General features: G+C 47.1%; 1 protein-coding gene across 2 annotated transcripts; it reads right to left on the bottom strand.

Moving 5' to 3' along the window:
- Nucleotides 1–877: 877 nt before the first annotated feature.
- Nucleotides 878–4404, bottom strand: LOC125506931 (uncharacterized protein At1g76660-like). 2 transcript variants are annotated; one of them, XM_048671635.1, is made up of 3 exons: nt 4022–4404; nt 1668–2910; nt 878–1437 (listed from the first exon to the last, which is right to left on the bottom strand). In XM_048671635.1, the coding sequence occupies exons 1-3, from the start codon at nt 4094–4096 to the stop codon at nt 1208–1210; spliced, it is 1548 nt and encodes a 515-aa protein (XP_048527592.1). In that variant the 5' UTR covers nt 4097–4404; the 3' UTR covers nt 878–1207. The 2 variants fall into 2 exon arrangements, with proteins under 2 accessions (XP_048527592.1, XP_048527593.1); XM_048671636.1 differs by having other exon boundaries at nt 1668–2907; nt 4022–4403.
- Nucleotides 4405–20779: the final 16375 nt, after the last annotated feature.

Here is a 20779-nt window from a genome sequence, read left to right as displayed (position 1 = left end):
AGCTCATCCCAGTTGAAATCTTTGCGGCTTAAAGGGCCCTTCTTCATGACGTTGGAAAAATGATCATGAATTACTTTCTCCTTAGCCACATGTTCGGTGACCCATCCTTGCTCATTCTTGATTCTATGGATGTGGTTTTTCCTCCTTCTAGCATTGACTCGGCGGTGGAAGAATTTAGTATTTGCGTCCCCCTCCCTAAGGTTGGAGATTCTGGCGCATTGCTTCTTACGAGACCTTTCAAGCACAGACAAGGCAATGACCCGCCTCTTGAGCCTAGCCCGTAGCTCACGCTCATCATCGGACAGGACCCTACCCTCTTGGGCAATGTCAAGGCGAAGAATCACCAAAAAGGCGGAGGGAATGCATATAACAAAAGCCTGGGAGGAAGAATGTGCTAGAGAGAGCCTGGGAGGAAGAACAGGAGAGGGGCTGGAGGTTTCAGGGGGAGAGGATACAGGGTATATGTTGCATCTCTGCCTAACCCTAACCCAATTGCATAAATGGTCTATGAGACGCCGCGTACATTGTTCAGGATGTGAGAACAAATGCATTATGTAACAGCAGTTAAGTACAAATTGCAACTCTGTTACAATTCCAATCACCATGAACTGTAGAAAGGCAGAGAACAACCTGATGGTGTTCATGCATATAACAAAAGACTTCCTTCCTGGAAGCAAGCAGAAGCACACTGATTCAAACTATGCAAGGTCAGCTTGCATTCATTTCGATAAATTCTACCAGCATTGACATTTTTTTTTTGCAGGGTACCAGCATTGACATTGATGCTGCTGCTGTGAACAATGCTACTCAAGATCAAGTTCAGTTAGATGCAGCAAATCGCGTAAGCATGTGAATATTCAGGCGGCGGATCAGGACAGGAGCAACGCCCTTTCATTTCATTTCATTGTGCTGGACTGCTAATGGTTACAGAGTCTCCATAAAGCAGAAGAGGAACATGGCAATCTGAAACTGAATACAAGCTGCTGGTTGGTCATCACATATCCATCTGGGCTAGAAGTAGAAAGGATCCCCAGACATATATGGGTAGTACATAGATACAGGCTACTAGCTCTGTGACTACGACAGATTACTTACTTCTAACACCTCCGAGCGATCGACAACGCACGCTAGGCGGCTCGGCCAAGGGAGGAAGCTCACTCTTCAACTTACTTATCCTGCATATATTAGCTAGTGCACCATCCATGCATTACTGTAGTTGCCTTGACAGGGTGCTGCGCCACGACAAGACGCTGTTGGCCTCTCTCAGGCTCCTCGCCCTTCTGAACTCGACCTCCGCGTCTGAGCATGCCTGCCCGGCTGGGGCCTTCTTCCTCACCTCTATCGGTTTCAGAGATATCTCGTCTCGAGTCATCCTGAATGGATGGCAGTCTTTCACAGCTGACGTGTCGTCCTCAGACAGATACCCCCCTTTAGTTCCTGCAGTAAGAAAGGAAAGGAGCATGGTGAGTAAGATCGCAGAAACATTGACACAACACCAGCATTTAGGTTCAGGCTATGGAGCCGGTGCTAGTATAATTGAAGTTACTTGCTAATTATACATTATTCTGAGTGAAAAAAAACCAACAAATATTGATGATTCTGGCGTACAAAGATCGGTACTATAACAGAATGAACGAATGGTTGGGGTTGGAAGTCAGGACATTCACCTTTGAATATATCGAGGTACACTGCCTTATGTTGAAGCTGGTCTGCTGGCTTCTTTGAGGGACTTGTCATCATCTCTTTTGCATTTGAAAGTGATCTACTCATCTTACCCACCTTCTGAACCTCATCATTAGGCAGCTCATTAAACGGGCGTACCTCCTCTGTATTATTAGCAGGGGCATTGTTTCCAAATGGAGATATGCTGAATCCCTCATCAAGCGTGGCATCTGGTGCTTCTGCATAACGTTGAGTGCTTGTAACCATCTCATCGGCACTGAATCCAAATGATGCTCGGTACGCTTCAACCTCATCAGCATCTTGTTGCTTGTCCCTCGAGACGCTGAGCTTGCCACCATTATAAGCCTGATCCAGGTAGAACTGAGCAGACGCAGCCGGGCGGAAGAAGTTGCTATCTAGCAGGGAGTTTCTTGTGGCAGCTGAATCAAGCCCGAAGATGTTCGACGGCGATGTCCTGGAGTACGGCGTGTCACAGGCAGACCTGGAGGTCTTCCAGTGTGCAGTAGGGACCTCTTGCTCGGGTATGGGTGAAGCAATGGAATACGGCGTGTCGCAGGCGGACCTGGATGTCTTCCAGTGAGCAGCAGTAGGAACATTTTGCTCAGGGATAGGCGAGGAGAGGCCGGTCCTCGGAGTCACCGAGGCAGGCGAAATGAGGCTGCTGGAAGGGCTCCCTGGTTGGTAAAGTGGATAAGGCCCCTGGAGCCCTGAACCACCAGAGTAGTAATGCATGTTGTGCTCCTTGCCTGCAGTTTTAAGACCCATAGACGACGAAAGGAACCGAGCGTACGGGACATCTGGAGAGGATGGAGTGGTTGCATGAGCCAGTTCAGGAGGAGGGGTCAGTGGTGCTGTGGATGGCTCAGTTGTGTAGGTCGAAAAGGCTGCCGGAGGTGAGACGAGCTGAGGCTCATTGGCATATGGTCCAACAGCAAACATGTTAGATGTTGGGCCACCTGGAGAATTTGCAGAGATTGACAGGAAGCAGTTAGGTGACTGGGCAGTCGAAGGAAGTGCGGAGTTGGAGAAGGATGCCGGCGATGACGGTGGTGCGAGAAGGGACAGATTCATAGCCCCATTTTGGTTGGGATTGCCACCAGACTGAGCATTTCCACGGTTAGTCGATGCGCTCCCGTCGGGCATACGTGCTGCAGGAACTATACGCTTTCCACCCTTCTGCGCCCCAAAGCATGACAATCCAGAGAAACAGCCAGCCCATATACTCTGCTGTTAAGAACAGTGAAACATGCGTTAGTAGTGCAAGTACATGAATTTGATTAAACTAAATAAAAACCGCCTTGCTAATTATTGACAGGTAAAGGAAGACACACAAAATTGACTGCGCAGAAGAACAAAGAACTAGTTTAGAGTTCAAAGAAAGGACAATGTAATGTACTAGCTCAGTCAACGACGAAATTGCACACGATTACTGAACTCTGTACAGAAAGGAAACTTTATTCCATCATTATTAACCATGCAAAGGAAAATTGGGCCGAACTTCATAAGCATAACGAGATAATGTGGCACATATAACATAAAAACTGTTGTATCAGTCATCAAAGCATGCACATATCTCCCAAGAATACGAAAAAGTGCAAAAGGATCCTAGCATAGCACCACAGAGTTTGTGCTTACTTTGGCCCTTAGCCTCAACCCTCTGGCAAATATAAGTGTGAACAGAAGCCCAAATCCACCAGTCAGTCACATACATGTAAATCTACAATATCCATGGAGGAGTGGGAGAGAAACATACTACAGATGATGCTGGGGCATTGCAAAATTACTGGCTGAACGAGTGCAAAATGCATGCATTTCAACTAGTTTAGAGCTGAACGGACAACGTACTAGCTCGGTCAAAGATGCACATGACTATTGGCCTCTGTGAATATAAGTGGAAAAAAGCCATCTGTTAGTTATATACTTATATATCTACAATATCCATGGAGGAATGGGAGAGATACACACTCCAAATGATGCTGTCTTTGCAAAATTAGTGGCTGGTCTAGTGCAAAGTGCATGCAATTCAACACGGACTGACAGCAAAATTACTGTCAGTTCAGTTCAGTTCAGCAGCCTGTTATGCCTGTGCATGCATAGCAGCAGGGAGCAATCAGTGGAGCAGTACAAAGTAAAGCACAATTAAAGGTGCTTCAGCTGCATCAGCCGCTAGTGGCCAGTACAGTTGGTACGCAGCGGAGTGGATGAGCTCATTCAGGTACTGGCAAATTTCGGCAGGTACCCTGTACACATCAGCCTCTAAAGCGAGCGAGCGAGCGAGCGAGCCACTGCGCGCGCAAGAAAATCGCACCACATCACATGTAAGCGTGCGCGCATATACCTTGTCCTGCTGCGGCTGCTGCTGCTGCTGGGATCTGCTGCCGCCACCGCCATTACTGCTCCCCGGCGCCGCCATTTTTTTTGTCGAAAAAGCGCGCCGAAGCCCAATGCGGCGTCCCAGCTAGCCTCCTCGCGGTCCGCCTGGGCTCGGACGGACAGATCGAGCTCCGCCGGCCGCCGCCTACCGGGCCCGATCTCCGGCCGCCAGATTCGGGGGGTGGAAACGGCGGATTCGGGGAAGGAGACGGGTCCCCCGTGGGTTTTGGGAGGGGGAGGATCGAATCTGGTGCGGGATCTCGCAATGGGGGGAGGGGATTGGAGAGTTTAGGGGGGGGATTTGGGGGCAAAAGTTGGTTCTTGCGATGGGGGGAGCTTGGGGAGGAGGCGTGCGGGAGTGAGTGAGTGAGTGAGGGGACAGAGAACGGGAAAGGAGAAGATGGGGGAGTGAGATGCGGGGCCCGCTTGGCTAGGCTAATCATCTTCCATTGCAATGATTTTTTTCTTCTTCTTTCAATTCAAGCACACAAAAAAATGCTGAGAACAAGAATTGATCCAGGAGTTAGCCACATGATGATGTCAACCCAGTTGCCCATGAAAATATTTTTTTTTGAACACAAGAAAACTTTATTGATGATCAAGTGCATTTTACAGAAAGAAGCATGAAGGGACTCATGCTAGAACCAGAAACTATGTCCTTTCCGGGACATTGACCTTGATCTGCTTGTGTACATAAGCAACGAAGAGCTAAGGACCTTGACTGAATCCGCAAAGCTAATCGAGCTTGATGATCAGCTTTTACATTGTTGCTTCTGTTGATGTGAGTGATCTTGTTACGACTAAAAGAGGGAGAGGCTTGGATCTCTGCAAGGAGAGGTCTGTTCTCCCAACATCCTGGAGCAGCAAATACCGTTGATGACCTTGCCGCCGAAACTAACACCGAGCAGTCGGTGCAAAAGTGAGGGTTCTGAACCTGCAGAAGATCTGCTAACTTAGTAGCTAGTAGCAGCCCATAAGTCTCAGCCTGGAGGGGTGATGAAACTGGAGGCGAAAGCGCAGAGACGTGTAGTCGTTGGAGGTGCCGATTGTCTTGCATGGTGATGATTACTCCTAAGCCAGCATGGCCCAGCTCTGAATCTGTGCGTCTCTCCCAGGCTGCGTCGCAAAAGATGACATTCCCTGTAAGGATGTGTATGCGTGGTTGTTGAAGAAGCCTGCAACTGCTCCTGAGCTTTATCGCTTTCTTGTTGCTGAGCGAAGTTCTTATCTTCTAAATTGGTTGCTTCAATTATTGCATTTGCTGAAGCATACACCTGGGAAGGCTTGCATAATTTGCTACAAAATAGACAGTCGTTCCGAGCTTTCCAAAGACACCATAGAAAAGTATAGAGAGTAGTCAAGTTTATTTTTGGATGTTGAGATGTAATCAAAGCACGAATCATATCAGGAATAGAATGATAATTTTCAGCGAGAGATTCCGTTTTAATAAACCAGGGATAGCAAAACCATGCAGCTTTAGAAAAAGGACAGAGAAACAACATATGCATTTCATCTTCTAATAGTCCACATCTAGAGCAGTTTTCATTGATATGTTTGGAGTACCTACTTGCCCTCTTACCTGTAGGAAGTGCTTTCCTAAGAAGCCTCCAAGCAAATGTCTGAACTCTTGGTGCCATTTGCTTATCCTCCCACACCTGATTAAAAGGGGGATGTGCTGCAAGGCGATTAAGTTGGGTAACGCCAGGGTTTTCCCAGTCACGACGTTGTAAAACGACGGCCAGTGAATTGTAATACGACTCACTATAGGGCGAATTCACCTGCAGGAGTTAGTTTCCAAACCAACATATCCTTACCATTTGCCTTAATAATAGGAGTTTGTAGAATGGTATTAGCCAATTCAGGAGTGAAAAGAGAATTAATCAAGTTTGCATTTCAGTTGTTTTGACCCGGTATCCAAAGATCTTTAACTTGTGCAGGGTAAGAAAAAGATTGTTGTTGAATGATAAAATGATCATAAATAGTTTCCCATCCGGAAAACCAAGGCGAGCTCCAAATAGAACTAGCACCATCAACAATTTGGCAAATTGTGGCTGAGATTAGAAGAGGCTTTACCTTTAGAATTGCAGACCAAAAGGCAGATTTAGGTTTGTTCGGTCGGGCTCTCCAAATGGATGTATCATGATGATACTTTGCCTTGAGAATCAATGCTAGCTGACTTTGCGGCTCTTTTGCCAATCTCCATGCCGTCGAGAGAACAAGTCCTTGGTTGATTGCCTGCAAATTTCTAACACCAAGACCACCAATTTTCTTCTCAATACATACATCAGCCCATGCCCTAATACACAAGCTTCTAGTGGTCTGATCATCTTGAATACCTGTCGACCAAAAGTTCCTAATGATTGTTGTTAGTTTAGTAAGGAACTTTTTTGAAAAAAGTATGTTGGACATGTAATATACAGGAATGGAAGAGAAAACGGATTTTATGAGAGTTAATCTTGCCGCATGAGAGAGTCTGTTGGCTTTATATGTGCTAACTTTGGACTTGAATTTATCATAAACAAAGTTATAAGCAGCTGATCTATCTTTAGAAGGTAAAACAAGTGGATGTCCTAAATGGACGAAAGAACTGTCGATGTCTGGAGCTGGAAAGATTCTCTTAATATCTTGTTTAACCTGCATCGTAACATTATTGCTGAATAAGATACCAGATTTACTCCAGTTTGGAGTTTGCCCTGAATCACAACAAAAATGGTCTAAAAGCTGTAAAATAGTATTAGCTTCCTGCACATTAGCTCTGCCACAAACAATCAGGTCATCTGCAAACATCAAAGAGTGAATAGGAGGGCAATTTGGTCCAAGCGAAATACCTGTCAGGTGATTAGCTTGCAAGGCATCCTGTAACATAAGAGATAACTCATTTACTGCAAGGACAAAAAGATACGGTGACAAAGGACATCCCTGTCTAATGCCTCTGGAACTATTGAATTTTGCAAAAGATTGACCATTAATGATCACTGGAAACGTTGGGGATGAAATGCATGCATGAACAAGTTTTATGAAATGGCCATGGAGACCTTTACGAGCAAGAGCCGAGACAATGAAGTGCCACTCAATTCTATCAAAAGCTTTGGCAAGGTCAATTTTCAATATAAAATCAAGGCTCTTCCAAGAAGCAAGAGAGAATGAGTGGGCAATTTCTTGGGCGACAATAATATTATTGCTTATGCGCCTACCTTCAATGAAAGCTTGCTGAGAGGGGTGAATGTAATCAGGCAAATGTCCTTTCAACCTATTGGCTAAAGATTTAGCAATGATTTTGTAAACAACATTACACAAACTTATGGGCCGAAAGTCAGAAGGCAGATGCGAAGCAAGTTTCTTCGGAATGAGGGCAATTTGAGTATCATTGAGATGAGGCGGAACAATACCCGTGGTGTAGAAATTTCTTACCAAATTGGTCACATCATCTCCTATCCAACTCCAAGCCGAAAGGTAGAAACCCACATTGAATCCATCAGGTCCAGGAGAGGCATTCTTCTTCATGCCTTTGAGAATTTCCCATATCTCATGTTTATCAGGGATCGAGTAGGTGAAGTCGTTTGTATCTTGCAGCAAAGTAGTATCCAAACTGGGCCTGTCATTATTAGTAGAAGATGAGCGAAAAATAGTTCTAAAATAATTAACAAACTCCTTGGCAATATCATCTGGATCAAACAAATTATTACCATGAGTGTCCTTAATAGAAACTATGCGATTTCGACGCTTACGCTTTTGAACAGCATTGTGAAAGAAGGATGTGTTCCTGTCACCTTTGGTCGCCCAATGTTTTTTTGCACGTTGCCTATAAAATTCAATGAGCTTGGTCAAATTACCTTCATATTGGGCAACTAGGCTTGCCTGAAGGGAATAGTCTTGGAGATGCACCGGCTTCATTTGAATCTCATTGATCTGATCCTGAATACAATCAAGTTGATGCTGTAAAGGTTTTTTCTTTTTGCACCACCTTTTCAAAGTCCCTGCAAGGTTATTGGTTCTGACATGGAATGGTCTATTAACCGAGGAGTCCCAAACATTTTTAGCAATGCCCTGGAAATCTTCCTCAAAAGTCCACCAATTTTCAAATTTAAAGTGTAGTTTAGGCCTACGAAACTGAGAATCAGTGGATATCAGAATAGGTGCATGATCACTCAGCGAATGAATGATTGGTAAATTAAAAACATTAGTATTAGGAAACATAACACACCAATCTTCATTGGCAAGACAACGATCAAGCCTTTCAAAGATAGGTCTTGAGGAGAACCGCATATTTGTCCAAGTATAAGCCGGTCCACTAAACCCCAGATCAAACAGACCACATTGCTTGACATAGTTATTGACAGCACGCATACGGTTCTTATTCACATTGAGAGAAGTAGTTTCCGTATCACACATGATATCATTCAGATCACCGAAACAAACAATTGGCTTCCCTATGTTATCATTAACAAAATTTAGAACATGATCCCAAATTAGGTTAGTGTGGCAATGATGGGGATCTCCATAAACACAAGCCAGAACAAATTCCACATTGGTAATTTTATTGACAACAAGGGCTAAAATCATATAATGATTAGAGAACTTGACAGAGACACAAACTTCATCAGACCAAAGTATCCAAAGACCACCAGAACGACCAACAGATGGAACTACGAAGCTATCGTTATTATTAAATCGAGAGTTAAGATGAGAAGAACTGTACCTTGATGTTCTAATTTCAGATACGAAAGTTACCTGAGCACAGGTGGAATTCATCAATTTTGCGAGGTACTCCATCTTAGTAGAGCTGCTGAGGTCCTTGCCCATGCCACGGCAGTTCCAGCCAATGAGCTTCATGGCAATCACAACTCCAGTTCAGCTTCTCCACAGACACAAATTTCAGAAAGTGTTGCTCCTATTCGAAGCAGCCGTGCTCTCTGTCCAATTCAGAAACTGGTTCCTTTAGCTGTCCTAGCCAAGTGAGAAGGACGAGGCCAAGGTGCTCCAGCAGCACTTGGCCGATAGTCTGACGGATCTGAGGGATGGGGAGGATTTCCTATTCGATGTGGGAATCCGGCGGCACCACAAGGAAATCCTGTTGAGGCAGTAGGAGTCTCGGATGGTGGTGGCGGAGGCGCGATGCCACAGCGGTGGAAGGGCGCAGGCAGAGAGGCTGGTGAGCGAGAATCGATCAAGGAATCCGCTGATATAGATGAGACGGAGAGAGATCGGTTGATGGGTTGGATACAAAGGATCTAGCCTCACTAGTTGGAGCAGGGGAATTGATGAGATCTGGAAGGAACAAGATAAAAGGATAAGGAAGATTAGAGAAGGGAATTGTTGAGATCTGGAAGGAACAAGAGAAAAGGATATGGAAGATTAGAGAAGCAGTTGGGGATCAGAAAAGGAAGAAGAAGAATCAAGAGGAGAAATCAGGAGGAGGAAGGACGGCATGACACCAATCTCTAGCATATCGCCAAGTCGCCCAATCCATCGCCCATGAAAATATTAGCTTGTTTATTTAGCTTCACATGATACTATACATTAATCATCTCCCCTTCCTCCTCCCCGGTTCCCCTCTGCCGCCGGATGAAGCCAACAGAAGATCCACGTTGCGGGTGGTGGTAGCGTGACTAGGTGTCTGTTCTGGTCCTGGACGATGAAGCGCGACTAGGTGAAGATGGCATCTTGTGTGTGGGGGGGGGGGAGGGGGAGGGGGGCATTGTGGTGGCGCCATTTTCCTCATTTGTCAGTTAGGGTGTGTGTGGAGTAGTGTTGTGACTGGTCCATTAAGGATCTGATGCCAATTGCGAGTTTATGACTGGTTTGTTAACGGTAATGCTCTGATATGGTATGGGTACGCGTGTAAGCTTTGGGGCCTTGAACTCTTTTGATTACATTATTAGGTTTGTTCATATATGTGCCGAAATTTAAGATCCTTTAGAGCTCCCACAACATTTAAGCATTGGCGTCGGCACTGCACCGGTGTGTCGTGGTTCCTGATATGTGTGATGGTGGGCAACTCATGATGGTCGTGAAGAATGGTCTCCAACCTCTCGGGTAGTATGACATGAAGATAGGACAATGGCGGCAAGTGTGCTCTAGCCGGCGAGCGGAGAGACAATGGGCATGGATCGCAATTGTGGTACCTATGTACTAGAACTGTAAGATAGTTTGGATGTGATGCTACTTGTCATGTGGGCTTCAGAAGGCACCTATAGTGCTTAGAGTGAGGGTGTCGACTCTCTGGAGGCATTGGAGTTGGCAGTGAGGCAGACTACCGTCATGAAAATCTGGTAGTGGTGGTTTTCCTGGTGCTCTATACTAAGTCTTGATGGCTTTATTGGTTGGGTCGTTTCCATCTATATTGGATGGCAACAACATTTATGACATAATTTCCTTCTTAGAGCTGCCATTTTGGAAACTTTACACAAATGGAAATTTCACTACGGCTTTCTGATTAAAATGTATTATAAAATATGTGCAAGCAGGACTCTCAATGAAAGCCTCAGTGTCAGTGTGAAAACTGGCAGACCTCGGGGTACGGGGTCCCAAGCCATGGATCTCGGACATATGGTAGCAGGAACAAGAAGACAATGATTACCTAGGTTCGGCCCCTCTTGATGGAGACAAAACCCTACGGCCTACTCTTGTTTATATTAATGGAGATGTATCAAGTACAAAGTTGATCTACCTCGACATCATCAGATGTGTTCTAACTCTAGGGCTAGGTGAATGAGATTGTGTTGATGTCCCCTCTATGGGCTAAACCCTATGGCTTATATACACACACCAGATAGGGGATCTAGGGTTACAAGGTCGGCATCTTGGTGTGGAGGCGGCAGGAGAAGTATTGGAGTATACGAGAAGTCTTCGGTAGATGCAGTCTCGATCATGCTTCCAGCATGCAGTTTCTGGAGTCCATCTTGAAAAGAATGAGTGCCCATCAGCCTAATTCGAGGAGCATGGGCCTAATAGGTTAGCACCCCCTAGTCCAGGACACCGTAGACTTTAATTTGCATGATTTGAATAGAAGTAATTCGGACTGACGATATTTTCAGCAGAATTGTCATGGTGTCGTTTTTGTGCAGAAATAAGACTACCGATATAGGGTTTTACACACTACGAATCCTCATGGTACTCGGGGTCAGCCATGTTCTCAAGCGCACACCTGTCGTGTCACCATAGCTATCTTCTTAGACACCAGATGTATAATTCTTTGCACCATGTCTTTGTAACACCCCGATAAGCATGCTACAGTAACCTCCTGCTAATGACTTCCAAGTAATCACAATTATTTTGTTAATCATCACTTTGCTCCAAATCAAACCCAAATTCAAATTTAAATTGGAAGACAAAATTTTATGTCTTCAAACAGTAAAACAAAAATGTCCGTTGTGTTGCAAATATTCAATAAGAAATTGTGATGAATTAACCAACCTCATTTGAATTATTAAAATGCCCTTAACAAATTAATAAGTGGTGCAACAACACATAACCCGGCCATTTCGAATTCTAAAAAATAATTATCATTCTCTAAATATTCTACAGACTTATGAGTGGCTCAACAATATTGCCCTGAATTTTTGTGTGAAATTTCACATTTGACTAAATTCATTTGATCGTTCAATTAAAATGAAGAGTAGTAAACAAATAAAGAAAAACAGAAAATAGAAATAAGAAAATAGAAAGGGGCCTAAGTTCTACTGTGCACTTAGGCCTACTAGCTACATGTGTGGACCAGCCCACTTGGAGTTCCCTTCTTCCTCCTACTGCTCATCCGAGCTCGGTGACCGTCGGGCGCTCGTCCAGGCCGCGGATGGCCATGCGGTGACCATCCGCCGTGCCCCCGCGCGGTTAAGGCCACCCTCGATCCCCTGGAAACCCTAGTGAAAGAACATGCGGTGCCCCCAAGTTTGGTTTTGGTAATTGATGACAATCTCTATGGACTAATGGTTGCCTTGAGTTATATTTGAATGTTTTGTCCATAGGCTTTTCTTGGAGTACATGTGTTGGTTTCAAGGAGAGTTTGTGTCGACCAAGGTGCTATTCAAGGAATTACCTAAAGATTGGTCTTGTGCGAGGTTGATCAAGACTAAGTCAAAGAGTGAATCAAGTTGATCAACCCACAAAGCGTAGAAGATGTACCGAGAGGGATCAAGTGATCCCATGGTATGGTAAGCATTGTCAATTACGCTTTGTGTACTAACCCATGGTCTTCGTGAGGGTTCTTTGTGGGGTTAGGTTGCAGTGTGCAAGTTCAAGTGGAGCATCACGAAGAGATCAAATTCTTGAAGCTTGCCGTCCTTTGTGGTGACAATGGACTTGTGAAGATGTGCGGAAGAGTGGCTCACCCATGGGGGAGCAATCAACTAGTCTTCATCGAGTCAACACAATCAAGAAAGGTGGTCCAACTTGAGGGAGTCAATATCGTCATCATCTAGCTCAAGTGGACCATGTGCAAGGCAAAGGTTTGCCCTTGATAGGTTTTCTATTTTACCGGTCTCATGATGGTAGTTGGGAGACCGGGTTATAGGATCGATTGCCGTACTATCAAGGGGGGGGGCTCTCGATGAGTAGCTTGATCGTATCATTCGTTGAGAGCTCAAACCATTGCATCCTTGCATTATCTTTCTTGGTTCTTGTTTGGTTCTCTTTGTGAGTCTTAGAGCTTATGGTCATCTTGATGACAAGCTCGAGTTCATCGAAAATGGAGTTCACATGCATCTTCTATGATGTTTTCGATGTTGGAGGTTTTGCCGGTTCTTCTCGGTTGGAGGTTTCACTCCTCTTTTTGTTAGGCATACCTCCCCTGCCTCTTCTTACTATAACCAGTCGATGTTTTGATGCTACTCGTCGTCTTGTTTCCAACAAGACTGAGTTTTCTCAATTCAGAGCTCATATGCAGAAGTTATGGCAGTTCTTGTCTTCTTGAGAGTGGCTTTTGTCTGGTCCAAGCGGTAGTACCGCGAGCCCAAGCGGTAGTACCGCTTGGAGCTTTCAGCCGTAGTACTGCTGCAGTGCCGCTCTTCTACCGCCTCGATTTTGGGTCCTGCTCTTTTCGTGTCGGATTTAGCAGTAGTTGCATGGCAGTAAGGCACGGTAGTTCTGCCTAAGCGGCAGTACCGCTCCGGTCGGGCGGTAGTACTGCTACTGCATTACTGCCGTCGTACTCTGCTTTGCCCTGCCTCTTTTGGTCCCGTGTTCCGCTCCTCCAGCGGTAGTACCGCTGGGGTGAGCGGTAGTACCGCTCATATGCGGTACTACCTCCCCAAGGTTCATGTTGTGTTGCTCCTTTTTCCCTGTTTCTTCCGCCCGAGCGGTAGTACCGCTCGTGTGCGGACTGAGCACATAACGGTTGGATTTTCCCCCTCCTATAAAAGGGGGTCTTCTTCCCCAATGAACCTTATCCTTTGAGCTCGTGTTCTTCCCCCCATTGTTGACCTTCTTCGATATTGCTAACTCTCAATCCCTCCATGGATTCTTGCTAGTTTTTGAGGGAAAAGAGAGGGGAGATCTAGATCCACATTTCCACCAATCACTTTCTCCTCTATATGAGGGGAACCCCTTGGATCTCGATCTTGGAGTTCTTTGTGTTCTCTTTCTTGTTCTTCCTCTCATTTTCCTCCCTAGCATTAGTTGCTTCGGTGGGATTTGAGAGAGAAGGACTTGGGCACTCCGTGTGCCCTTGCCATTTCATTTGGTGCATCGGTTTGAGTTCTCCATGGTGATACATGGAAGTTACAAGTTGAGAAGCTTATTACTCTTGGGTGCTTGGTACCCTTGAGCTTGTTCCTCTTGGGTGCTTGGGTGCCCTAGACGGTTTAGGTCACCTCGGAGCCATATTCCATTGTGGTGAAGCTTTGTGGTGTCGTTGGGGAGTTAACCCCAACCTTGGTGGTGTTCGGAGCTCAATCATTGTGGTGTAAAGCTCCGGGCAAGCGTCGGGGTCTCCAATTAGGTTGTGGAGATCGCCTCGAGCAATTTGACGGGTACTAGTGACCGCCCCCAAGGGTTGCCAAAGTGTACGGGTTCGGTGACCGCCCCCAAGGGTTGCCATTTGTACGGGTTCAGTGACCGCCCCCAAGGGTTGCCATTTGTACGGGTTCGGTGACCGCCCTCAAGGGTCCCTTAGTGGAATCACGGCATCTTGCATTGTGCGAGGGCGTGAGGAGATTACGGTGGCCCTAGTGGCTTCTTGGGGAGCATTGTGCATCCACACCGCTCTAAACGGAGATTAGCATCCGCAAGGGTGTGAACTTCGGGATACATCGTCGTCTCCGCGTGCCTCAGTTATCTCTTACCCGAGCCTTTTACTTATGCACTTTACTTTGTGATAGCCATATTGTTCTTGGTCATATATCTTGCTATCTAATAGTTTCTTATCTTTCTTAGCATAAGTTGTTGGTGCACATAAGTGAGCCTAGTTGTTTTAGGTTTTGTGCTTGACAAATTAACCGCTAGGTTTATTCCGCATTTGTTCAAGCCTTATCGTAATTATTTTAAAACGCCTATTCACCCCCCTTCTAGGCGACATCCACGATCTTTCACCTAGCTACCCCCAGTTTCCCCCCTCGCTCTCTCTATCGCCCGCCGCGAGCTTGCCCGAGAGCTCGCCGCCACCGCTCAATCCCGCGGCCACCGTGCCCCGATTGCCTCGCCGACGTGCCCGAACGGCTCCTCGACGTCGACTACGCCGAACGAACGAGCCTGGAAGCCTCCACGCTGCCGCCATCTTCTTGTCCTTCCTCAGATCGCCATCGTCTGTCGCCGTCGATTCCGGATGCTCCGCGCCTCCCCGAGCACACTGCCACTTCCTTACGGCTCCCAATGAGCCACCGCGTCTCTCCCCTCGCTTCCCCGCACGGATCCATCACCGTAGCCGCCGCTGCCATCGCTGCCCGAAGCTCACTCCGCAGCGGAGCTCGTCACCGTCGTCCTCGTCGATGTCATGCTCACCCGGGCTCGCCACCGTGCTCTAGGCCTCGCCAGGACCCCGTAGAGCCTCCCCAGTAGTCCTTCCATGCCCTCTAGCCGCAGTTCGCACGAGGGCCGAACTCCGGCGTCCGCTCCGCCGCTCGCCGCCGTAGTTTCCGGCCGTTTATGGCCGCACTGCCACCGTAGATGGATGTGGCGTTGAACGCTCGCTCGAACGAGCCTAAGCACACCCCGAACGGGCCATCGTAGCGTTTCCCGGCCAAATCCGGCGACGCTCCGCCGCTGAAATGGTCGCCGGCGTTGCTCCGGCCGCCACGCTGACTTGGCCCCGGTGGGTCCCGCCCTGTGCCACTAACTGTGGGCCCCGCGGGCCCTTTTGACCCCGTTGACTTGGGTCAACGCTGACTGGGCGCCCCTGTGGCTATGACATGCAGGCCCCACTCCTTTAAATTGTTCAAAATAAATACATAATTAGGTAATTAATTAGTTTAGTTAATTAAATGGCTAAGCACACACTGACAGTAGGTCCCACACAATTATTAGTCTAATTAGATTAAACTAACCCCACTTTTAGTACACTGTCAATGACATGTGGGTCCCACCGGACCCACATGTCTGGTTTGACTGGTCAGCCGACCTGTTGACGTCCTGCTGACGTCAGCATTGCATCATGCTGATGTCATAATTCCCTTTTCTGTTAAATAAGTAAATTCCAGAAAATGTTTAAAAACTTCGGAAAATTGTAGAAATTCATCCGTAGCTCGGATCGAAAAACTTTGTACATGAAAGTTGCTCAGAATGACGAAACGAATCCAGATATGCAGCCCATTTTTCCGCGACACGTCCCTAGCATAGCGAACCTACAACCGTCCCCCCTCCTCCGGTTCGTCCGTCCGAATATCCCAAACACCGGGAATACTTTCCCGGATGTTTCCCCCCTTCATCGGTATCACCTATCTCCGCGTTAGATCACCCCTGGCATCGCGTATTGCCTTGTTATATTTTATGATGCTTTGTTTGCTCCGTATTTACTATTTCTCCCCCTATTCTTCTCTGGTAGACCTCGAGACCGGCACTGATGTCACTAAGTACAACTACATCACCGACGACCCCTCCTTCTTGCCAGAGCAACCAGGCAAGCCCCCCTTGATCACCAGATACCACCTATTCTTCTCTCTACTGCTGCATTAGAGTAATGTACCATGTTACTGCTTTCTGTTAATCCTATTCTGATGCATAGCCTGTCCTTGCTACTACTGTTGTTACCTTACCTGCAATCCTAAATGCTTAGTATAGGATGCTAGTATTCCATCAGTGGCCCTACATTCTTGTCCGTCTGTCATGCTATACTATCGGGCCGTGATCACTCGGGAAGTGATCATGGGTATATACTTATACATATTATATGATACCTGTGGTGAGTAAAGTCGGGTCGGCTCGTAGAGTACCCGCGAGTGATTCACGGATTGGGTCCGAAAGGACGTTTGTCCCGATGGACCTCTGAGTGGATCTTTGTGGCGGAGCGATAGGGTAGGTTGAGACCACCTAGGAGAGAGGTGGTCATGGCCCTGGTAGGCGTCCGCGGTTATTTCAAAATAACACGCTTAACGAGATCTGGGTATTTGATCTGAGTCTGGCCACTGGCCTATACGCACTAACCAACTACGCGGGAACAGTTATGGGCACTCGACGTCTTGGTATGAGCCGAAGCCTTCTTGACGTCAGCGACTGAGCGATGCACGCCGGGTTGGACTGGAACGCCTGCTCTTGTATAAGGGAGGCTAGGTTTGCTCGCTGGCCGCGTACGCAACGTGCAGGTGTGCAATGGGCGATGGGCCCAGACCCCTGCGCCATAGGATTTAGACCGGCGTGCTGACCTCTCTGTTGTGCCTAGGTGGGGCTGCGACGTGTTGATCTTCCGAGGCCGGGCATGACCCAGAAAACTGTGTCCGGACAAAGGGGATCGAGCGTGTTGGGAAATGTGGTGCACCCCTGCAGGGAAGTTTATCTATTCGAATAGCCGTGTCCCTCGGTAAAAGGACGACCTGGAGTTGTACCTTGACCTTATGACAACTAGAACCAGATACTTAATAAAACACACCCTTTCAAGTGCCAGATACAACCCGGTGATCGCTCTTTCACAGGGCGACGAGGGGAGGATCGCCGGGTAGGATTATGCTATGTGATGATACTTGGTGAACTTACCATCTACTCTCTTCTATATGCTTCAAGATGGAGGCTGCCAGAAGCGTAGTCTTCGATAGGAGCTATCCCCCTCTTATTCTGGCATTCTGCAGTTCAGTCCACAGATACTACCCCCCTTTCATTGATACCATTGCATATGTAGTGTAGCTCCTTGCTTGCGAGTACTTTGGATGAGTACTCACGCTTGCTTTGCTCCCCCCTTGCCCCCTTTCTATACCCGATTGTTGCGACCAGACGATGGAGTCCAGGAGCCAGACGCCACCGTCGATGATGACTCCTACTACACTGGAGGTGCCTACTACTACATGCAGGCCGCTGACGACGACCAGGAGTAGTTTAGGAGGATCCCAGTGTTGGGAATATGCCCTAGAGGCAATAATAAAATGATTATTATATTTCCTTGTTCATGATAATTGTCTATTATTCATGCTATAATTGTATTATCTGGAAATCATAATACATGTGTGAATACATAGACCACAATGTGTCCCTAGTGAGCCTCTAGTTGACTAGCTCGTTGATCAACAGATAGTCATGGTTTGCTGGCTATGGACATGGGGATGGCATTGATAACGGGATCACATCATTAGGAGAATGATGTGATGGACAAGACCCAAACCTAAGCATAGCACAAAGATCGTGTAGTTCGTTTGCTGTAGCTTTTCTGAATGTCAAGTATCATTTCCTTAGACCATGAGATTGTGCAACTCCCGGATACCGTAGGAGTGCCTTGGGTGTGCCAAACGTCACAATGTAACTGGGTGACTATAAAGGTACATTATAGGTGTCTCCGAAAGTGTCTGTTGGGTTGGCACAAATCGAGACTGGGATTTGTCACTCCGTATGACGGAGAGGTATCTCTGGGCCCACTTGGTAATGTATCATCATAATGAGCTCAATGTGATCAAGTGGTTGATCACGGGATCATGCATTACGGTACGAGTAAAGTGACTTTCCGGTAACAAGACTGAACAAGGTATTGGGATACCGACGATCGAGTCTCGGGCAAGTAACGTACCGATTGACAAAGGGAATTGAATACGGGATTGATTAAGTCCTCGACATCGTGGTTCATCCAATGAGATCATCGAGGAGCATGTGGGAGCCGACATGGATATCCAAATCCCGTTGTTGGTTATTGACCGGAGAGTCGTCTCGGTCATGTCTGCTTGTCTCCCGAACCCGTAGGGTCTACACACTTAAGGTTCGGTGACGCTAGGGTTGTAGAGATATGAGTATGCAGTAATCCGAAAGTTGTTCGGAGTCCCGGATGAGATCCTGGACGCCACGAGGAGTTCCGGAATGGTCCGGAGGTGAAGAATTATATATAGGAAGTGTAGTTTCGGCCATCGGGAAAGATTCGGGGTCACCGGTATTGTACCGGGACCATCGGATGGGTCCCGGGGGTCCATCGGGTGGGGCCACCCATCCCGGAGGGCCCCATGGGCTGAAGTGGGGAGGGGAACCAGCCCATAGTGGGTTGGTGCGCCCCCCCTTGGGCCCCCTTGCGCCTAGGGTTGGAAACCCTAGGGTGGGGGGCGCCTCCACTTGCCTTGGGGGGCACTCCACCCCCCTTGGCCACCGCCCCCTTGGAAGATCCCATCTCCAGGGCCGGCGCCCCCCCCAGGGGGCCTATATAAAGGAGGGGGGAGGGAGGGCAGCCGCACCTAAAGTCTTGGCGCCTCCCTCTCCCCTGCTACACCTCTCCCTCTCGCAGAAGCTCGGCGAAGCCCTGCTGCGATCACCGCTGCATCGACCACCACGCCGTCGTGCTGCTGGATCTTCATCAACCTCTCCTTCCCCCTTGCTGGATCAACAAGGAGGAGACGTCATCTGCTCTGTATGTGTGTTGAACGCGGAGGTGCCATCCGTTCGGCACTTGGTCATCGGTGATTTGGATCACGGCGAGTACGACTCCATCATCCTCGTTCTCTGAACGCTTCCGCTCGTGATCTACAAGGGTATGTAGATGCACTCCTCTCTCCCTCGTTGCTAGATGACTCCATAGATTGATCTTGGTGATGCGTAGAAAATTTTAAATTCTGCTACGATCCCCAACAGTGGCATCATGAGCTAGGTCTATGCGTAGTTACTATGCACGAGTAGAACACAAAGTAGTTGTGGGCATCGATATTGTCAATTTGCTTGCCGTTACTAGTCTTATCTTGATTCGGCGGCATCATGGGATGAAGCGGCCCGGACCAACCTTACACGTACGCTTACGTGAGGCCGGTTCCACCGACTAACATGCACTAGTTGCATAAGGTGGCTGGCGGGTGTCTGTCTCTCCCACTTTAGTCGGATCGGATTCGATGAACAGGGTCCTTATGAAGGGTAAATAGAAATTGGCAATTCACGTTGTGGTTTTGGCGTAGGTAAGAAACGTTCTTGCTAGAAACCTATAGCAGCCACGTAAAAACTTGCAACAACAATTAGAGGACGTCTAACTTGTTTCTGCAGCATGTGTCGTGTGATGTGATATGGCCAAAAGGATGTGATGAATGATATATGTGATGATGAATGATATATGTGATGTATGAGATTGATCATGTCTTGTAATAGGAATCACGACTTGCATGTCGATGAGTATGACAACCGGCAGGAGCAATAGGAGTTGTCTTTTTTATGACCTGCGTGTCAACATAAACGTCATGTAATTACTTTACTTTATTGCTAAAGCGTTAGCCATAGTAGTAGAAGTAATAGATGACGAGACAACTTCAAGAAGACACGATGATGGAGATCATGGTGTCATGCCGGTGACAACGATGATCATGGAGCCCCGAAGATGGAGATCAAAAGGAGCAAAATGATATTGGCCATATCATGTCACTATTTGATTGCATGTGATGTTTATCATGTTTTACATCTTATTTGCTTAGAACAACGGTAGCTTAAATAAGATGATCCCTCGAAATAATTTCAAGAAAGTGTTCCCCCTAACTGTGCACCATTGCGAAGGTTCGTTGTTTCGAAGCACCACGTGATGATCGGGTGTGATAGATTCTAACGTTCGAATACAACGGGTGTAAGCCAGATTTACACACACGATACACTTAGGTTGACTTGACGAGCCTAGCATGTACAGACATGGCCTCGAACACAGAAGACCGAAAGGTCGAGCATGAGTCGTATAGAAGATACGATCAACATGAAGATGTTCACCGATGTTGACTAGTCCGTCTCATGTGATGATCGGACACGGCCTAGTTAACTCGGATCATGTTATACTTAGATGACTGGAGGGATGTCTATCTGAGTGGGAGTTCATTGAATAATTTGATTAGATGAACTCAATTATCATGAACTTAGTCTAAAATCTTTACAATATGTCTTATAGATCAAATGGCCCACATTGTCCTCAACTTCAATGCGTTCCTAGAGAAAACCAAGCTGAAAGATGATGGCAACAACTATACGGACTGGGTCCGGAACCTGAGGATCATCCTCATAGCTACCAAGAAAGATTATGTCCTAGAAGCACCGCTAGGTGACGCACCCATCCCAGAGAACCAAGACATTATGAACGCTTGGCAGCAACGTGCTGATGATTACTCCCTCGTTCAGTGCGGCATGCTTTACAGCTTAGAACCGGGGCTCCAAA

This window comes from Triticum urartu, chromosome 5 (genome assembly GCF_003073215.2).
Source record: "Triticum urartu cultivar G1812 chromosome 5, Tu2.1, whole genome shotgun sequence".
Classification (NCBI taxonomy): domain Eukaryota; kingdom Viridiplantae; phylum Streptophyta; class Magnoliopsida; order Poales; family Poaceae; genus Triticum; species Triticum urartu.
This window is presented reverse-complemented; position numbering and strand designations above follow the sequence as displayed.